This window comes from Halichoerus grypus, chromosome 4 (genome assembly GCF_964656455.1).
Source record: "Halichoerus grypus chromosome 4, mHalGry1.hap1.1, whole genome shotgun sequence".
NCBI lineage: Eukaryota > Metazoa > Chordata > Mammalia > Carnivora > Phocidae > Halichoerus > Halichoerus grypus.
The window spans coordinates 124,147,365-124,168,820 of record NC_135715.1 but is presented as its reverse complement, the minus strand read 5'-3'; the positions used below and the strand labels follow the sequence as shown (position 1 = coordinate 124,168,820).

Sequence of the window (21,456 nt, the reverse complement as noted above, 5' to 3'; positions counted from 1 at the left end):
GTTTGGAATAACCATACCGATCACACAGAGTGGTCATAAGGATCCAGTGAGGTAATGAAGCATTTGGTCCTGGGCTTGACCGTGAAGTGCTCCATAGATGGTACTTCCTCCCAACACCAACAGAGTGAAGTTAGGGGGAGACCAGAGTATTGTACAAGGTGTGGTGAATGGGGTCCCAAAGGAGGATCACACGTTTGATCTTTTGAAAGGTCAATATTTTCCCATTTTCTAAAGGTGTTTCTTTTATTCTTATTGGCAAAATTCATCGTTAGTTAAAATTATAAGCAACGAGCTCTTTCCTGCAACATTATATTTTTTCCTTGCCCATCACATCCTTATTTCTTCCACTTTCTCTGTCCAGATACTACCTCCCAGACATATACACACCAAGAACTCAAATACCAAACATAAAAGTCAATCCTTTGATCAATCCAAACCTTATAATTATGGAATAAAATGTTCTTTAGTAGGAAGGCAATGAGAGGTAAAAGGAAAGAATGTGGAGTTTTTGAGACGTGGGTTTAAATCATAACCTTGGACAAAAAACTTACTCTGAGTTTGGTCTCTTCACTTATAAATGGGGATAATAATATTCACATCCTAGGGTAATTGTGAAAATTGAGTGAGCTCAGAATATAACAAACAGGTATTAGTTTTCTTCCTCTCATCAACTCTTGGTATCTCTAGTTATTTTAAGCTAGAGTCCTCAGACTTTTAGATGTCAGGACTTTCTTACACTTTTAAAAATTAAGACCCCAAAGAGCTTTAGCTTATGTGGGTTATATTTTCAATATTCAGCATATTAGAAAATAAAACAGAAAATTTTAAAATAATTATTTATTGATTCATTTAATAATTACAATAAGAAACACAATGCACATTACTATAAAAGCACATCTTTATTAAAAATAATTATATTTTTCATAACAAAACAAAAATTAGCAAGAAGAGTGGCACTGTTTTACATTGTTAAAATCTCTTAAAATATTTGGTTTAATAGTATCTTCTTCGTATCTTCTTCTACATTTAGTCTGTTGCAATATTTTGTTTTGGTTGAACTCCATGAAGAAAGTCAAACCTCACATAGATATATAGTTGGAAAAGAGAAAAGCATTTGATATATTTTTACAATGTGTGTGGACATTCTTCTTTGATTCTTCTTTGATACTACATTCAAACTAGACAAGAGGTAAACGTTAGTTTCAAGGGGAATCTGAAACAATATCAATGAACTTTTCATAAAACCATTGGTCTGTCTTGCACTTTTTTTTTTTTAAAAGATTTTATTTATTTGTTTATTTGAGAAAGAGCTCATGAATGAGGGGGAGGGGCAGAAGGGGAGGGAAAAGCAGAGAATCCCAAGCAGACTCTGCTGAGCAAGGAGCCTGGTGCAAGGGCAGATCCCAAGATCCATAAGATCAGATATGAGCCAAAAATCCAAGAGTCAGAATCTTAACTTAACTGACCGAATCACCCAGGTGCCCCTGTCTTGCACTTTGAATGGCTCTTTTACTTATGTATGTGATTTTGTAATATAATGCTTTGGCCATTTGGAAAATATTGTTTCAGTGAATTGTATAGATCTTCCAAGTTTCATGACACAGTATAAAAAAGTTGCATTTGTTAATATCACCATAAATCTCATCAGATAAATCTTAAAGTACTGAGACGCTATTAATCTCATAGGTAGCAGATTAATGTTTTCCAAAACTTTAATTTTCTAGTTACCTCTAATTTTATCATTGGCAACAAATACTGAGGGTTGTTTTCCTTGAACTGACAGGCTTTTTTCATATTTAAGAACATGTCTGCTAAGTACCCAAGTTGGAATAATAGTTTGGCTGTCAAACGTTCTTTCGGGTAAAAACGTTCTATAAAAAAAGGGCCAGTTCAGCTCAAACAATTGCAAATATTTTTTTCCCACTCTAAACATTGTACTTTGGTGTGCTGCAGAAATGCTAGATGCATATTTCCCATGTAGTTACACAGAAATATTTTTTAAATTATTTATTTATTTATTTATTTTTAAGTAAGCTCCATGCCCAAGATGGAGCTCAAACTCATGACCCTGAGATCAAGAGTCACATGCTCTACCAACCGAGCCAGCCAGGTGCCCCAGAAATATACATTTTTTAAAAACCATGTACTCAAGGGTGTAGACTTAATAAAATTAATAACTTTTACTGCTTTATCAAGGATAATCAAATGAAACTAGCAATTTTATTATGATGATAAATACTTGCCAGGAAAATTCCTAAGGACCACTAGCCAGCTGCAAGCCACGGCTTTGATTCCTGCAAAGGCACCAGCAGTTTTACTCACCATTGCTTTTGCAGCATCAGTGCAAATGTCAACACAGTGAAAAAGACAAATAACATCTTTTATTATTATTAGAAAATAGTTTGACCTGAAGGCCTCTCTGAAAATGTCTCAGGGACCTTTGTGGGTCTGTGCACCACACTTTTAAAACATGCTTTTTGGAGTAGCTTTCTTTCTTTATCTTCCTTGGATGTAGAGTCACTAAGAAATTTTATTTCACCATGTAAGAATGCTGAAGTGGCTTACATTTTTAAAGATTTCCTTAGGCTCTTATCTAAGACACAGTGACAAGAATATAGTTTCTCCATTTTCATACTTGTAGATAGGTTGTAATGTGCATTTAAAAGTATTTAGTAGCGGGGCGCCTGGGTGGCTCAGTCGTTAAGCATCTGCCTTCGGCTCAGGTCATGGTCCCAGGGTCCTGGGATTAAGCCCCTCGTCGGGCTCCCTGCTCAGCAGGAAGCCTGCTTCTCCCTCTCCCGCTCCCCCTGCTTGTGTTCCTTCTCTCTCTGTGTCTCTCTGTCAAATAAATAAATAAAATCTTTAAAAAATATATTTAATAACACAAAGGTCAAATTTTCTTCCCCTGTCAAACACTGTGAGAGATTTCTTTTTTAACATCATTTCATATGTGCTATGTTTTGTTTCATGTTTTGTTTGTTTTTTAATATGACACCAACAGTGAGGGACTCATTGTAGTTTTGCAAAAGAGAAAGCAGAACTATGAAATGCTTAGATTTCTTATATGTACACAAACATAAATATATATGAGTGTACAGAATAGTTTCTTATTGTAAAGGTAATACAAGGCCATGTGAGAATGCAGACAAAAAAAGGAAAAAGGAAATTATTTTTAATCCCACTCAAAAAGATGGTGTTAACCATTTGGTATGTATCATTGTAATCTTAATTTATGTATATTTATTTAAAATTCTAACAAAAATATAAATAGTATTTTTGTATATTGAGTTTCATAATTATTCTGCATTTTAAATGCAAATCTATTATTATCTAGGGACTCAAAATCAAATTATTTGGTGATGAGTACCTACTTCCTTCAACTGCTATGCTAAAAAAGTAATAGCCAAATATGAACCTCTGTTAGAGAAAGGACTTTGACCAAAACCAGGGGAGTCTCCACTCAAAATTTCCTGGCATAACCCAAGTCTGACATTCTGCTTTGCTTTAGCTACATGGGTCTCCTAGCACGTGAGTCTGTTTACTGAATTAAACTAACACTTCAGGGGCGCCTGGGTGGCTCAGGCGGTTAAGCGTCTGCCTTGGGCTCAGGTCATGATCCCGGGGTCCTGGGATCGAGCCCTGCATCGGGCTCCCTGCTCAACAGAGAGCCTGCTTCTCCCTCTCCCTCTGCCTGCTTTTCTGCCTACTTGTGCACTCTCTCTGTCAAATAAATAAATAAAATCTTTAAAAAAATAAATAAATAAACTAACATTTCATTCCACTTTCTAAAAGCACAGAGTTCTACTAGATCTATCTAGCAATTCTAACCCACAAAGGTGTAAATTTCTTACAAAAAGACAGGAATGCTAGTTCTTTGGTTTCAGAAGATGCTCAAATGCCATTTTGATACAGTGTGAACAAGCGGCCCAAAATAAAAGATTAAACTAACAATTTCCAAGAATAATTAGATTATAGGGACAGTGGTACACCTCACACAGTTACATACTTTTTATCTCATGTAACTCACAAGAACTTTGTGAAGTAGGTATTATCAGTCTCATTTTATAGATGAGGATACTGAGGCCCAGCAGTGGTAAGTAACTTGCCCAAGAATAGACAACTGTTCAGTCTTCTTATTCTAAATCGAATGCATTTTCTTCCAGCACACAACTACTTTAAATGTTATCAGAGCAATAAGGACAAATGCTAAATCATTGCCATTTAATAGGTAACAATTCGAAAAGAAAATTAAACCTCTTCCTCATATAACTCTTCAAAATACATCTCTAATTGAAGGTTGAAAAACACTTGACTACATAAAAAGTTTTAAGGTATATATCCAAAAACAGCATAAACATAATTAAAAGACAAAGCACAAAGACAAAAGTTTAATATTTTGAAGAGAAAAGGTTCTTAAAATTAAGTTAGAAAATAAAAACCAAGAAAATGAGCAAAGGATGTAAGTTGGCAAGTGGCAAAAGAAGAAATACAAACTGTCAATAAATATGAACAAATTAGCGGTCTTAGTAGCAATAAAATGGAAATTAAAAGTTAAATTAAGATGCCATTTTTAACTAATCACTGGTACATTTTTGTTTTGTTTTGTTTTGTTTTTTTCATGATGTAATTGATACAAACTTTTTGGAAAGGAGTTTGCTTATATGGATTGAAAAGTAACCCAGCAATTTCCCTTGAAAGAATCAGGTCTAAGCAGAGATACAGTCTGCAAAGCTGTAGCAGGAGGATCACTACATTATTTAATTACAGAAAGATTTATGAAATAAATTTTTAGTAATAGATTATCAAACTGTGATACATCTCATAACTATTAAAATGTGTGTTTTATTTTCTTCTTTACACTTTTATATTAACTCAAATTTTCTTTAGTGAATATGTATTCCCTTTAATCAGGAAAAAAAACATAGGATTCTAGAGATGTCATTGGCCAAATCCACGTCTGTCCTCAAGTCTGTGCTAGACTCTGTGTAAAAGTGATTTATGTAAAAAATGACATTAATGTCTAGTAAGCACTTAATCTGAAAAGCTCATTGTGCTGTGTGCTTTGCATATTTTATCTCAATCAGGCCTTACAACAATCCTACTAAGTCGATACTATCTGTGGTCTGCACTTCAGAGCCTCAATGAAAGCTAATGCAAGATATTAAAAATAAGAGAATAAGATTGCCTTCTGAGAATTAAAGTTAAAAATAATGGGTCAGAAAGGAAATACAAGAAGTTCCCTAGAAGCGAGAGGCTGGCTCATGGGCCCACGAAACCAGGCGTCTTGACAGAGCTGAAAGAATGAACAGGACTGTAGGTTTACTCATCATAGGTTAGGGGAATGCCCAAGAAAGAGCAGTTCCAGAGGCAAGTGTGGGCTTCATCCATCCAAAAACCTTAGCCCAGGCTCTTTCAGAGTTTCCAGTCTTGTTGGCTACCAGGGCTTCCCAAATTTTTGTTAGCTGAGAAAGCCGACTACAGGTGAGGGAGGAGGCAGATATGACCAAGAGCATCCATTCTGGAGATGTCTATCTTGGGACATCTCAGACTGCTGGGGTCTTCCAACTCCCCTTGTTCTGAAGCCTGAGGACATTTTGGATTGTGACCTACTTTCCATGAAAGTCTACTGACAGGAAGAAAATAGTTACCTTTGCAGACACCAGCATTTTGGTCCCAGCAGAGCTCCATTTCTCGGTGTGAATGAATCCATAGTCATTCTGATTTGTATAGTTGATTCTCATCATTCATGGAAGTCTTGCTCTACAAGGTCTCCTCAAACACTGACTTAACCAATGCTAAACTATTGCTCCAAGGGGAAACACAGGATTAGGCTCATGTGCGCCTCTGGCCATTTTTTTTTCCCAATTGATCAATACATAACTTTATTTTCTGTTTCTTTCTGTTTAAAGACAACTTAATATATATTGTTGATTCATTAGCATTGCACTCACAGCCAACAACACCGTGTAAGTCATGCCAGAACAAAGCTTATCTAATGCACATATTTTCTCTGTAAGGCCCATAACAGCCTTCTTGCACTTAGGAACACTAGACAACACTTCAGCACTACACTTGAGGGCCATTCTAAACAGTAAAATCACCAACGAAAAGCACAAAAATGAAAAAAATGGCACCAAAAAGACCACGAAAAGGATGCTTGTTTACAGTTTGAGAGCTGAAGCAAGAACACAGAGCCTTATTTCATCTCAGCTGGGAACATGTGAACCAGGTGACTGGAATTTTTTGCCACCCTGTGTGTGTACATGAGTGACTCAGAAAGTACTGAAGGTATTGATTTGGGGGTTAAAAATAAATTTTAATGAGTAGGTGAATTCGCAGATGGAATCTGTGAATACTGAAGACTGACTGCCTGCCTCAGGCAGATGAACTTGGTGAACAGGAACCTCACTCTGAAAGATGCTCCAGCTCTTCGTGTGCACACAAGACAGGCTCCTGAACCTGGAAATCTGTTCTTACAAGAGTCAACCAGCTCTTCCCAGGTGGCATAGCACAACCTCACTGGGGGCTACTCTTTTTTGTCTCTGTACTTCTAAATACAAGTGTTTCTCAAACATTAGAATGCATCAGGAAGATTTGAATGCATCATGGAGCCCACCCCTTACATTTCTAACTCAGTAAGTTTGGAAGAATGTCCCAGATTTTGCATTTATAACAAGTTCCCATGTGATGCTCATGCAGCTGGTCCAGGGATTGTACTTTGAGAACCTCTGCTCTATACCATTATCTCCATTTTGCAAATGAACACCTGAAGCTCAAAAGGGTTGAGTAACTTGTCCAAAGTCTCATCCACAACTACTAACTGGCTTTCAGAATAAGATGTGGCTGAATTCATGATCAGCTTTTTCTGTTCAACTGCAATATCTTTGGGGCAGATCTCATGCTAACATGGCATTTCTCCCATGTGTCAACTGTTTTAAGTGGTAGTTTTATTCCTAGCCAGGTCCACAACAGTCTGTTCAGTCATAGTTGAGTTGGGCTCCAGAACCAAGAGCCCTGCTCTGATTTTTGGGCCCTTGGCAGGCAGGGCAGGGAGTACAGGAAGGAGCAGAGAAGAAAGAAGACGGGTATCTCTTTCAATCTTGCTACAAGATGACTCATACTTGATAACAGCTTAAGCTATCAGAATACAAAGGAATTGTTGTCATCATGGAAACTTAATGGTAGATTTTGGTTGAGAAGCACTAGAAGATAGTGATTATACACACACACACACACACACACATACACACACTCACACACACAGAGGAGTGGGGAGTCTGACCTGATTATCTGTTATCTGAGCTTGAGCCAAAGTAAAACACATAGTAAGTGCCAAGTAGTAGCTAATAAGGTCAATTTGGAAGGGGTGAGAGGGAGATGCTGAAACAAGCTTAACCGGGAGACTCCTAACCAAGTTCCAGAGTCAGGTACTTGAGGAAAATCCATCTTCACTTAAGATGAAGTTGCTAGGCTACTAGGTCCATTCCTTGTGTGTTGTATCATATTTCATCAAGAACATTTTTACATCTTACCTTTGCAGTAGTATTCCATACTTCTGCTTACCTACATTTGGATTCAAGCACATTTTGCCATTGACGAATGATGCTGAAAGATTCAATGAAATTGTGAAGAATCAGAAAATTTCTGCTAATATTGACACACCAGAAGGTGGATTTGATGCAATTATGCAAGCTGCTGTGTGTAAGGTATGCTGAGGGCTAACACAAATTACATCTCTTATTAGCAAATCTACTTTGAAAAGCTTAGTTAACTTTATCTTTCCTTTAATTGCCATATTTCTACATTTCTTAAAACACAAAATTTTCAAAAATTCGTAATTCAGTTATGTGGAAACAGATACTTTTCTATGTCTGATATTTACATAATCTAATAAAATTATAGTAATGTTGGGAAAAATTGGTTAAAACGATAGTCATGTATGATTAATTTTCGAAGATCAAGATTAGATTAGTTTTTTAATTAACCATGGTAAAAATAGAAATCACAGGCAGAAACTAATGAAAAAAGTAAAAATGCCCTGAATCAGTACAAACTTCTACATAAGATTAGATATTTATTGTTTTGAACCCACAAAATAGGTACCAGAAGCTACATTGTCCTTACAACAACACAGGAACACCTCTCCTCCTTGACAATCAGGCATCCAAGGGAATGATTCCCTGGTCTTCAGAAGACAGCTCTTCTTGGAAAATACCAGGAAACAGACAGGGCTGAAAATCCTGGAAGGTTGGGGGTGGGGGGCAAGGTATTAGGGAAGGAAGGAAAAGAATAAGGTGGGATGGCCCTGCCAGGATGAGCTTTTGTCCCACTAGTTCCTGGACTAATTTTCAATTAAAGAGGAGAGCTCTGCTAGGAAGCAGACAACAGACCATCTTAAAAAGCCATATGCTGGAGGTCCTACTTTGATAAGCAATTCTTATCTTTGTATTACGTTTATAATTTTTGGATGGTATCAGTAGAAAGAGAAAAATGTGCCTAATTTTGGGTGATATTTTAATAAAACAGGCATCCTTTAAGTCCATTGTGTATTGCATTCTTACCAGTTTTGCTTCAGCTTGGATTTGAGATAATCTATGACCTCCCTTATTCTCTCTCCTCATTTTTCTGGTAAATTGAAAGCTGGACAGTAAAAATAATTAACTGTGTAAAAGCCAAGATCAACTGGAGAGTGATTCTAGTGGAACTATTTTTTCTGAAGCATAAATCATCTGAAAGTGTTATCCAAGAAAAGGCAACTGCCATAGAATTTCATGTTTTAAATACATTAATAATTATCAACTCACAATAGATGAAAAAGGCCAAAACAGATAGATCAGCAATATAGTTTTTATAATCTGAGCGTGTCCAATCACAATTGATCCACTCTCAATAAATGCCTGCCTCTATCCCATATGACCCAAATGTTTCTTTCTCACTGTAGGAAAAGATTGGTTGGCGGAATGACTCCCTCCATCTCCTGGTCTTTGTGAGTGATGCCGATTCTCATTTTGGAATGGACAGCAAACTGGCAGGCATCGTCGTTCCTAATGATGGGCTCTGTCACTTGGACAACAAGAATGAATACTCCATGTCAACTGTCTTGGTGTGTAACCTGCACTCTACACTGTTTCCAGGGCTGCAAGTAGGCAAATGAAGCAACACTCACTCAATACACAGCAGAATAACCCACATTTGGTGAAAACAGTGCACATTTTCTGCTTTGAGATGAACAAATTGCCCTTAGAGCTTCCCACAGGAATGCAGGTGGGTGATGGGGATATGTAAGAAGTTAAGGTCTACTATGGCTTGAATGATCCCAGAACCTCCTTGATTTTTCAAAGAGCCCAAGGTCAATAAGAAGCAGTGCAGTCAGCTCATTCTGTTTTCAACGACAGCCCCAGAAAGGGGGGCTGAGGCCAAAACAACAATCACCTAGGACTTTCTGTGAATGATGGGTCCCAGAGTCATGGCCCCTAAATAACATCATGCTTTTATGCACCATGGTGCTCCATGGGGAACAGCTGTCAAGTACTGTTTGGCTGGTGTTTATTCACATTTGGCTTATTTTTGTCATTTAAAACATTTTTAAAATGCTGGTAACATTCAAAGGAAAAAAAAAAAAACTCTTGACTTGTGTAAAACAAGGTAAAAATTTCAGAGCTCTTTGACATACATGATCGCATTTGATGCTCCCCAGAACCCTACGTATCTGTTTTCCTTGTATGGACCATGAGGCTGCCATGCTCATGCATGTGTTGTTACCTCTGTCTGGAATGCCCTTCCCTCAGAGGGTGCTGAGAGACTCTTAATTGTCCTTTAAAACCCAACTCAATCATGACTACTCCCAGAGAGCCCTCTTTGCCCTTTGCTGAGCCCCAAAGTGATCATCCCTCCCCTCGCTCTAGTACATGGATCTCTTCTTACCCATCACTATGTGGAAATGTGTTTGCTTATGTTTGTCTGTCTTTCTCTAATATGCATTCCTCGGGACCAGGAGTGGTGTATTTTCTCTATTTTCTGCCAGCACAGTGCCTGGAACACAGTGGGTGTTGACTATGTATGGAATAAAATTTAATTATGAAGCAGCAACTTGGGGAGGTCATATTATCTCCATTTAACACTTGGGAAAATATGGCACAGAGAATTCAAGTGACTTCTTAAAATGACAATGCCATAGAAATGTATGTAAGAGAGAGAAGGAGAGAGAGAGAAAGAGAGAGAGAAGAGAACCAGAATACTAATATCAGATTGGAAAAACTATTCTCTAAAAAAAGAATTCAGTGAGATAACATATATATATGACATATATATACACACACAGTGATGGTAATTAGTTTTAAAAAAAAACAAACAACTAATGGTTCACAAATCACCTGCTATCATTCCTTGACTTAAATTGCTAAACTTCAAGATGAGTGTTTTTCCCCTAAATTTTGACCTGTAGTAGTCCTCATACTTTTGTCATATAAGTTGCCTTTCCATATTACAATATCCATGAGAATAGCCACATTTTGTCTTTTAGCCTTTGAGTGCCAAGAAATGGTGAGACATAGATCTCTTTTTTATTACTTTTTCTTGCAACTATTCAAATGCCCCATTAACAGACATCTTGGAAAAAGCGGGACATAAAAGCAAATGCTACTTCTTGCTTATTATGACCTTCTCATCTAATAAATGTTCAATTCATTGTTGCTCAGTAAGTTGCTGCAAATGCACAGAAGTCATGGGTTATCTCCATGCCTGCCTACAGCACAGTTCCCTGGGTCCTTTGAGTAATTCCTATTCACTCAACACTGGGCTCGGCTCCTGGGGCCAAAAGATAATGGGCATGGTCCCTGGCCTTGAGGAACACACACACAATATACTTGTGTGAATTAAGCCAACTGATCTAGGTCAAATAGAAAATGACACTTGTCCACCTACGAAGGGCTTCATGGTGTGATCCTTGCTACACACCCACAGCAGCTGAAAGTGCAAGAATGTGGAGATAGGAGAGGCCGGCGTTGGGGGAATCCAGGCTTAAAGCTGAAGGATTCTTAGTGTTTGGGCAGTTGAAAAAGCAGGGAACACTGAATATGTCAGACTCTGGAAGATTTGTATTATCTGGATTCTACTGCTGTTTACTAATAAAAATCCAAATTGGATGGCAAGCACATATTACACAGCCAGATATGCGGTTGGGTCATTTACCTGAGTATTTTAGGCAAAACTGTACTTTTCCCTCAACTTGAATCTTGGGCCTAATGAAGACATTAGGCAGAATTACTCCCATCATGCTGAGAATATGTGAACACGTTAGTGTCCAGGAAGGCTTACTTATCAGCGTTCCTCCACTTTGGCTGATTTCACGTTCGACATATTCTTAGTTTCTTTGTCTGCAGGTTTCTCTTTCATTTGAGTTTCCTCTTTGTACATTACCCACATTTGGAGTCAGACAACAGCCAAACGTGCTGCACAGTTATTAACTCTGGAAAGTAGAGGCCCTGTTCAAACTTGACGGTTTATGCCTTCTTTATTTTTTTTTTAAAGATTTTATTTATTTATTTGACAGAGAGAGAGATAGTGAGAGCAGGAACACAAGCAGAGGGAGTGGGAGAGGGAGAAGCAGGCTTCCCGCGGAGCAGGGAGCCCGATGTGGGGCTCGATCCCAGGACCCTGGGATCATCACCTGAGCCAAAGGCAGACGCTTAACGACTGAGCCACCCAGGCGCCCCTGCCTTCTTTATTTTTTAAAGGACTCATATCACTTGGGAATGAATGTGTCAATGAAAAAAAGGTACAATGTGTTTTCAGGTGTCCTGTAAAAATATTGCAGGATCCCGTAAAACTGATTACTGACATCAAAAAGTCAGTAAGACCAAACGCAAAACTGGTGCAGGAATGTCTCAGATCAGATGGACACAGGAACTGCAGTGTATCATTCCTCAGCAGGCTGTCCTTTCCTCAGCCCTCAGCCCGCCTCATCCAATTCCAGTAGGAGTTTCCGAGCTACCTGAGTCCCCTCAGTCACATCTGTCATCAAGTATCCGCTCCTCCCCTGACTCTAACATTCTCTACATCTTGAGTCTGCTGCCAAGTGGCACTTAGAAGAACTGTGTCTCTACCCTTGAAAATATGACACACTATAAGTTTTTAAATAAATTCCAAGTGCTCTCCTTAGGAGTGACAGGCCAGAATATGCTACACTACCACGCACTGACTCTTAGGAATTAATTGGATTTACAAGATTTAGGCAACAATTATTAAACCAATTAAGTGACTAATGATAATTGTGTATTTTTCTACTTAGAACCAAACTGACATGCCAAACTCAGTATGATATCTTTGAAAGAAATACTCCTTTCTTTATTTTACATACTTGTGTTAAGATGATACTTAAAATCTTTATGTCAATTTTAGGAATATCCAACAATTGGACAACTCATTGATAAACTGGTGCAAAATAACGTGCTATTAATCTTTGCCGTAACCCAAGAACAAGTTCATTTATATGAGGTAAGCAAACACAGTTCGGGGAATTCCTTCGGGGAGATTACTCGACATGAAACTTTAACATGAACTCTGAGGGTTTAACGCATGGAATGCCATTAGAAAATCGTGAACACGTGACAAATATACTGGACACTTGGTCAAGTGGATTCAGTTGCTGTTTGCAATTTGAATTACAAACCCAGGGGTGCGATGGAGAGTGGGAGACAGTATGGTAGAGCAAGGAAGAATGAATTCAAGAACGAAATGGTAAGTTGTAAGAGCACCAATGAATGGAGGAGAACCTACCTAACAGAAATCAGTCTGTCTTCCTTTGAACTGTTTCATCTGACAAGGAGGGGGTTAACAGAGGATGGGAGAAGAAGTGACTTGAAACTTTCAGGCATCTACAAATCAGATGAATCGAAAATATATAAATAGAGACACAATTTCAACCATTAAGAAGTAAGACGTTGAAAGAAAAAACTTGTTAAATTGGGCCAAAATCTATTTTCTCCCTCCTAGTAGCTGGATTTGCAGTTCAAGTTTTTGGATGGAAACACCAGACGCAGAAAGGGAACTGTTTCATTAGATGCGCTAATGTTCATAAACCACTGCCTAAACTGTAAAATGCATATGCAAACACAAAAGGTTTCCATGGTTTCATTCTAGCCTATGAAAACAATATATCAGAATACCATGAATCAAAGAAGTAGCAAATGATTTATTCCTAGAGGGTGATTTCACAGAGAAGTGAGGAATCTCCAGCCCGGCCCCGAGAAAATAGGTGTACATTAAATTGTCTGTGCTTCTATGCAGAAGCTTCATGTACTCCTAAGTTCAGAGTCTGATCTCCTCTTCCTTTGAAAGGACCTCTTACTTTACAGGGCTCGGGAAACTCTGAGATTATTTCACAGAAGGCTTTGATTAAATGCCACTCACTGCGAAGGACAGTACAGCCCAAGAACTTGCATCAGGTTCTGTAGAAAGGATCCAGGAGGAGATCCTATCTTGCATTTTTAATGAGAGGAGGGTATTGTACTCCAGGTGAGATTGCCTTCTGCTGAAAACCAAAAAAGTCCTTTGCAATCAAGCTGCATACTCAAGGCCTTTGTTCTACTCAGAGACCATGTGGGTTCACCTGATCTGGGCTTTTTTTTTTTTAAGGCTCTTTAGTATGTGATACTTGTTTTCAGTGGTTTTAAGTAGTAGAGTTGCGGTAAAGATTTAAAAAAAAAAAAAACACCCCAAATACAATAGTGAGCCTATTCTGCCTTTGATCTTTAAGGCTAGAGTGAAAGGACCCTGGGGGTCACAACACCTCCTCCACAGCCGGTTCTTGTTTAGAAGGGGGAGGAGGGTTGCAGAGAACTTTTCTTAAAAGGGGAGTCTGGGAAATACGATTGATGATCATGAACATAGTCGTCCATAACTCACTTCGGTAATAGTCTTTAAGACTCACAATTCATTTACACGCCTCCTCAAAACTGCTATTAAAAAGGCAGAAGAAAATGAAAAATAACCACGTGGCAAAACAGAATCTGTTGGATTTAAGTTCGTTGCGCTGACGGTTCCCCTGTTGCAAAGGAAATGATCATTTCCAAGGAAAACACCAGATTAGAGCCTGCCTCTAATGTAACAGCAGGGCATTTATTTTGCCTGCCTACTAATCTCATTATGAGGCGAATTTATGTTCTGTCATGATCTGTGGTCTTTACCATCCAGGCTCCACTAAATTCAAAGGGACATTGTCAGGGAGCCACGCAGCCGACCAGGGCAGCCGCCCACTCTATGACTCTGATGCTTTCTTTCATCATTTTATCTCTATTCTGATGGACTCCTCATTCCATCTGCATTAGTGGAGGCAGGAGGCGGCAGCCTGTCTAAAAATAATGACAGCGACATTGCGCTTCCCTGAAGGCTTCACACAGCATGAAAATGCTGATGTCTTGTTTTATTGATAATGAAAACTGAAAATAAACCAATAATGGCTTATGTTGCCTTTCCATTTAAATCTCTTAGAAGGAGCCCTATGTGAGCAGGAGCCCTATACAACCTGATGTTTGGATAGCTGTGATAGAAGGAACATAACTACTAAAGAATCACTGAGAAATAAAACCAGTGATAAGATAAATAAAGCAACTAAGTGGTTGGATCTATGGAAATTCCAGAAGCCAATTTGCTTGCTCCAGTTCTGTGTTAAGCATAGTCATGTGCATACACTCCAGGCAGGGGATGGCTCAGATTCAATGGCGGCCCCTCTTGCAGTAAATACGATTTATGTTGCCCATTCATGGAACGCAGGAAAAAGGATTGGTTTTGGTTTGGGGTTTTTTTGGGGTTTTTTTTTTGTTTTTGTAACTTTGGTAAGATGCTCTGGACTGTCCAAATACATAGTGTTGCTGTACTTTGTGGTATCAAAGAAGAACAAACAGTGGAAAGGATGAAGTAAGCAGTTTTGCTGTCAGTTCAATATGACTGCAGTGTGCACCCCAATCTCCAGCAAACAGATGATTTTGAACAAACTTACTATTATGAATAGATGCCTGTTTGTCCAATTACAGGGTTCAAAAGATAATGGCAGATAACAGACTGAGCAGTAGGTAGTACATTACAGTCTAGTGCTAAACGCCATTTTGAATCAGGATTCAATTACCCAAGCTTAAAAAAAAATTTTATCTCCTCTGTTGCTTTCAAATGTTTACTGTTAATTTACATTAAGATAGTATCAGGCTACTAAAGCCCAATTGTCTAATTTGACTAGTCTTTTCTTCCTAGTGAGATATTGAGATAAAAAGCAATTAAATTAGCGTTCTTAACTACATTGCCAAATCATATTATTAATCACCTGGGATTAGTTGCAAGACTTTGAAATATTCTAATCTTTCAAAATGTCTACATTTGGCTGGAAAAGATGAGTTTTGTGAACTTGATAAGGATAATTATTATATAACCTAGTATTTACAATGTAATGTTGAAACATTAGAAAGTAAACAAGACATTGGTAATGGACCCTCCCAGTTTAGTCGCTAACATCTATCACTGCTAATTGATGTCCTATGGTTATTAGGACAGAATGATGTATCTAAAGCATAGGGACAGGGGACCCATGCAGGTTTTAATACCACCAAAGGGCCCTTCTGTCTGGAGGTGAAACGCCCTCAATGATCGCCCCTTTGAAGATCTTTCTGTTTAGCTCATCTTTCTGTGTAGGCTATTTCTTGATACCAGTAGATTTTCATCTTTAGTCAAATTGGGTCAAAGTTTCTAAATAGTATTTTGGAGTTTAATGTGACAAACACATGTCAAAGTTGAGGGAGCCCATGTATAAGAGCAGGAGAGGTGTGCATGACCCATTGCTACAATCATCTGCAGCCCTGGCTGTCCCCTCCTCCATCCTTTCCACCTTGGACCCAGATGGCACCAGAGGAAAGGAACTCTCTGCTATCACCCTTGGGACCAACCTCTTGGATAAGCTCAAGTGCCTTCTTACTAGGCCATAAAAGGAAAACCCCTGAGCAAGTACCCCCATCTGATGATCACTGTTGTCTAAGAACAAGCATAAAGAGTAGCCACAACATGCTTTGAGCCTGATGTTTTTGCGTGGCTTGTGAATATTATCTATGATATGCAAGTTTCAATTCTTCAAGAATCAATAACCCAGTTTTTATTTCACCCCTTCTTTCCTTTTTTGCTCATCTTTTAAGCTTTTCACTGCAGCATGAGAGTTGAAAGGAAGCAGAGAATTAGAGAGGGAGATAAAACAAAAATTGGCCCCTTTTATTGTCTGTTAGCCTGTTCTATTATTGTTTTGTTTTATAATGTTCGCTATTGGAAAAGATCAAAACAATTTTGCTCTGATGAAAATCCCTTTTTCTCTGGCTTCAATTTTGACAAAATAAAAGGACTGGGCCAGATGACCTCCAGCTTTAGTAGTCAGTGACTCTAAACCTGGAGGAGGGAAATCACCATGAATTCCAATGATCTACACACAAAGTTCAGCTAGCCAAAATATAGCTAATTTTAGGGCATGGACAAAAAAGTTGTTCTTTATCCTATGAACCCCATCCTGTAATGAAGTATTCCAAATTTATGCTTTTAGTGAATATAAAATCTTCTAGGAATAAAAAGAGAACTTCTGGATTATGAGAAATGTCCACAAGAGTTAACAAATTACCCTTAATTCAAATGTAATGGAAAAGGATTTTGATTTCTCTTTAATTGATGGTACCGGGGATAAAGACTGAGGAGAGCCAACTTATGCTTTCCTCATTAATAAAAACAGCTTGTAGAGAAGGAGGATTTGGAAATAAAACTCATGTCCTCAGATTATCAGGGCAAAATTGTTAGAAGCATTTTCCAGACTAATTAATAAATCACAACTGTGAAAAGTCACCCGTAGTTACCCTGAGTTTACACATAGTACTTTTCCTCTAAAGAACTCAAAGACTCATAAACACAGGTAAAAAAATAAAAGAGATACAGATTTAAAGTAGGGTTTTAATGAGATGCTCTATTAGATCAACCCTTGGACAAATATAAAATGGGATTTTTTTTTTAAGTTTTACTTATTTAAGTTATCTCTATACCCAATGTGGGGCTCAAACTCAGGACCCTAAGATCAAGAGTCTCATGCTCTTCCAACTGAGTCAGCCAGGTGCCTCCCAGAATGGAATTTTAATACAAAGCCTAATTGTTTCAAGATTTGCACAACACCCAGAATGTCTAGCATTTCATTAGAACCAGTATGCTACTGACTGAAGCCATTCATTCATTCATTCATTCATACATCAAACATTTCATGAGAACCTCCCTTGGACTGGGCCGTGGTTTGTGACAACAAAAGAGGATAGAGTGACTGCCTTAAGAAGTCTCACAGAGCATTAACAGACTTGTAGACCAATAATTTGCCTCAAGAACAGATGAGGGCATTTTAGACACTGTGTTCTGGACAGACATCCCAAGGCAGAGTTTTGCTGAGGGGTCAGAGTTTTCATATCTGTCAATGTTTTTACTTTTTTCTACTCAGCATCTTTGTTAGAAGGGGCAGAAAATTAATTGCCTATCATAAAACTAGCTTTGATGCTAACAGTATGATAACGTTGGACTAAGCCCTTCACTTTATAGCAGTGGAAACTGAGAGCCAAAGATGTTATGCAGCTATGACTATGAGAATAATAGGGAAGGTTTGCGGAGGGCTTATTAGGTGGCAGCTTGGGGTTAAGTATTTTAACTCGTTTTATCATTTAATCTCCATGTTATGGACCCAAAAAAAACCCAAATAAAATAAAAAATAAAAATTGAACCAAATAAAATAAATTAAAATGAAATAAATAACGAAAGAACTCAAACTAAAGCAAGTTGCCTGTGAGAGCCAGGATTAGAACCAAGGCACTTTGAGTCTACAGCCTCCATCACTGAGTTGAGTTGCACTGGAACCTTGGCTACTGTCGTGAAAGAGCATGCCAATTCCTAACTACTACACAACCAAAGAAGCAGCCTTGTAAACACAGTAGCCAACTTTGAAAGTCAATGAGCAGTAAAAGCACAAAGCCTAAGGGTAGAGCAGAGCAGCCTCACAGCTGAAGAGATGAATACATAGAATTCTTAAAAATGGCAGAGTCCTTCAAAACCAGTGCACACTTCATCTCGGGTCCTTGACTGTTGCTGTTAATTTAGATGAATAGAGCAATTTTACAGTGTGTGGACTTGAAAAAAGAGAGACATTTGGACTCTGCCTTATGGACTGTTTAAGTTCTGAGTGGTAAGAACAGGCCACACAGCTAGGGCGCATCATGCCATTGACCAACAAACACATCCTCAACAGCTACTGTCTATGGTACTCACCATCTACAGTTCCAGCCAAAGGAGAAAAAGGGGACACATGGTTTAACAGAGACTATAGGGTTTGTTATGCTGATGCAATTCAAACACACAGAAAAATAGAGTCATATAATGACACCCACATGCCTACTACCCACCTGTCTCAAATCTTAACATTTTGCCACCATATTTGCGTCAGATTTTTTAAAGAAATAGGACATTCCAGATACAGTTGCCTGCTGTCTACTTGTACAATACTAACCCTACCCCCCTCTTTTCTTCCACAGAAGTAACCAATGCCCTGAACTTAGTGTTTATCATGCCCATGTTTGTTTTTTGTACCATTAAAAAATATATAGATCCATAAATAATTACATAATTTTGGCTTACAACTTTAATTTCATGCTGTACCTATTATTTCTGCAATGTTATGTTTTGGGGGGCTGGGTTATGATGGTAAAATAACATAAAATTTACCATTTTAACCACGTTTAAATATATAGGTCTGTGGCATTCAGTGCATTCACAGTGTGGTGCTCAATGTTATGTTTTTGAGGCTTATCCATAGAGATATGTGTACCTCTAGTGTACTCTGTTCCCCTGCCACACACAGTCCATCGAGTGAATGCACTGCAGTGTGCTCATTCTGCAGTTGACAACATCAGATCGTTTCCAGTTGTGCAGCATGACAAAGGTTGGTGCCATGCACATCCTTGCACACGTGTTCTCTATTGACGATCCATGGCTAGAACTCAAGTCCTTGGCTCACAGGAAATGGCATCTTCAAGTCTCCTAGGTGTGTCCAAACTGCTTTCCAAAGTGGCTGTGTCAGTTATTCTCTTACGAACGCTGTGAGAGTGTGGCCAAAACCAGAAAACAAAAAAACACCACGCACTTGCAATTACTTTTTTTCTGACGACAAAATTAATCCATGTTATTTGCCCAAAAAAGAGCAGGGGGGAGGTGGATACAGAAAAGCACAAAGAAGAAAATGAAGATCACTCATAAACTCACTACGCAGACACAGCTAACCATTCCTGACATTTTAAAATAAGTCTTCTCTTTCTTTTGCATGCATTTACATAGTTTAACATAATTGGCATCATACTGTACATATTAAGTATATTCAGATTTTTTGAATGAGTTTATACATTTACAGTCTTCTAAAGGCATGAAAATTAAACTGCATTTAGTTATATGTCAAACAATCACTTTTGCTGACAAGAATCACATTAGATGAAATCAAGGTCATTCTACAGTATTCCAAATCTGTGGTTGCCATATTTATAGGGTACCTGCTTTAAAATAAAAACAAACTTGCTCCCAGGGGTCTGGGTGGCTCAGTCGGTTAAGCCTCCAGCCTCCAACTCTTGGTTTTGGCTCAGGTCATGATCTCGTGGTCGTGGAATGGAGCCCTGCATTGGGCTCCAGCGCTCAGCAGAGTCTCCTTCAGATTCTTTCTCCCGCTCCCTCTCCCTCCCCTTCTGCCCCTCCCCTCTCTGAGGGCACTCTCTCTTTCTCAAATAAATAAATAAATAAATAAATAAATAAATAAATAAATAAATAAAATCTTTAAAAAAAAACTTGTTCTCCTCCCACCAGCAGCCCCAGAACATCCACAATTACTATATTTTTGCATTAACTACCAGGTTACTTTTTTACATATTCAAATGATACTTAGTTACTTTTTTATACGTTCATGTAATAACCTTAATAGGACTAACAAATTATTTCTAGTATCCTTTTTCTAATCCCTGAAAGTGCCCTTGTGATGAGGACTCCAACATCTGTGAACAAACTGTTTCTTCAAAGGCACCTCTCTCTACCACAAAGTGCTCAAAGCTGTGTAATTGCTCCACTGTATGCTTTCTCAGAACCTCACAGAATTCAGGGATTCTTATTTAACTCTGTTACCCATTTATCCCCTGAAGGCTTTCCTAAGGTAACAGTTGGCCACTCTGTCCATGCCTGTGAGGCTGGCCCAAATTACAGTAGTGATGCTTAAAGGAAGCTCACCTTGGCTCGGATCACCATACAGGAGTTCAACTACAACCAAGCATTCTTCACATGGCATAGCCTTTTACAGAATACATAGGGCATCAAGGTGCAAGGGACAAGTTAAACTGACAGCCCCTAGGCATAGAAAAGCTTGGGAGTATTATGTATTTTAATTTTATGCCTAACGACCTAAAAGAGCCAAAAATACGCTACAAGGGGTAGCTATTAATTATAACATAGTTCAATATTTTGTTCCCCTGATGGTATTGAATCTTCAAAAAGTAGACAGGAAATTGTCAAAGGAGAACATTTTGTTGAGCTTGAACTGTTTGGGCACACTTTATTCACTTATTCAGAAATTCACATACATTTTCTATAGGGTTGCCAGATTTAGCACATAAAAATACAGGATATTCAATTTGAATTTCAGATAAACAAAAATAATTTTTTTAGTATTAGTATGTTCCATGCAATATTTGGGACACACTTACACTAAAAATTTTGGAAATATTACTAAAAATGGAAAAGAATAGTGTGTAACAATGGAAAAAATTAAAGAGGAGAGTGTGAGACTTACTTCTATAGGATCTTCAGGGAAGACTCCTTTTAAGAGGTGATTATAGAGCAGCAACCCAAAGACTGAGTTTTCAAGAGGAGAAGGCATGTGCAAAGGCCCTGAGGCAGCAAAGGACTCGGTGTTCAATGTGTTTGAGAAATTGAAAAAAGGCTAGTCAGCCTGATGTGAGCTAGGATAGAAGAGGATGGAGTGGAAAAGGTAGGCTAAAACTAGATACCTCAGTCTTGAAGGCCTAGGGAAGTAAGCATGGTGTTATTCCATGGGCATCATGCATTCCAAAACATCACTTTTTTTCTTGACTAAAGAATAGATGTCACAGGTATCTGACAGACTGAGGACCCCTTATGAATTATGAGTGTACAGGTTTTTTTAAGATTTTATTTATTTATTTTTTATTTATTTGAGAGAGAGAGAGTGAGAGAGCAAGAGAGAGCATGAATGCAGGGAGGAGCAGAGGGGGAGGGAGAAAGAATCTGAAACAGACTCCTCACTGAGCGCAGAGCCCAACGCAGGGCTCAATCTCATGACCCCAAGATCATGACCTGAGTCAAAACCAAGAGTCAGAGGCTTAACCCACTGAGCCACCCAGA

At 38.4% G+C, this 21,456-nt stretch overlaps 1 protein-coding gene across 1 annotated transcript in view; it reads left to right on the top strand.

Moving 5' to 3' along the window:
- ITGB6 (integrin subunit beta 6) overlaps window positions 1-21,456 on the top strand; it is a 75,074-nt gene that overhangs the window by 9,681 nt on the left and 43,937 nt on the right. Inside the window, exons 6-8 of the mRNA XM_036071001.2 lie at window positions 7,541-7,706; window positions 8,942-9,103; window positions 12,400-12,495. Coding sequence (XP_035926894.2) covers window positions 7,541-7,706; window positions 8,942-9,103; window positions 12,400-12,495 — 424 coding nt within the window. The remainder of the gene's footprint in view (window positions 1-7,540; window positions 7,707-8,941; window positions 9,104-12,399; window positions 12,496-21,456) is intronic.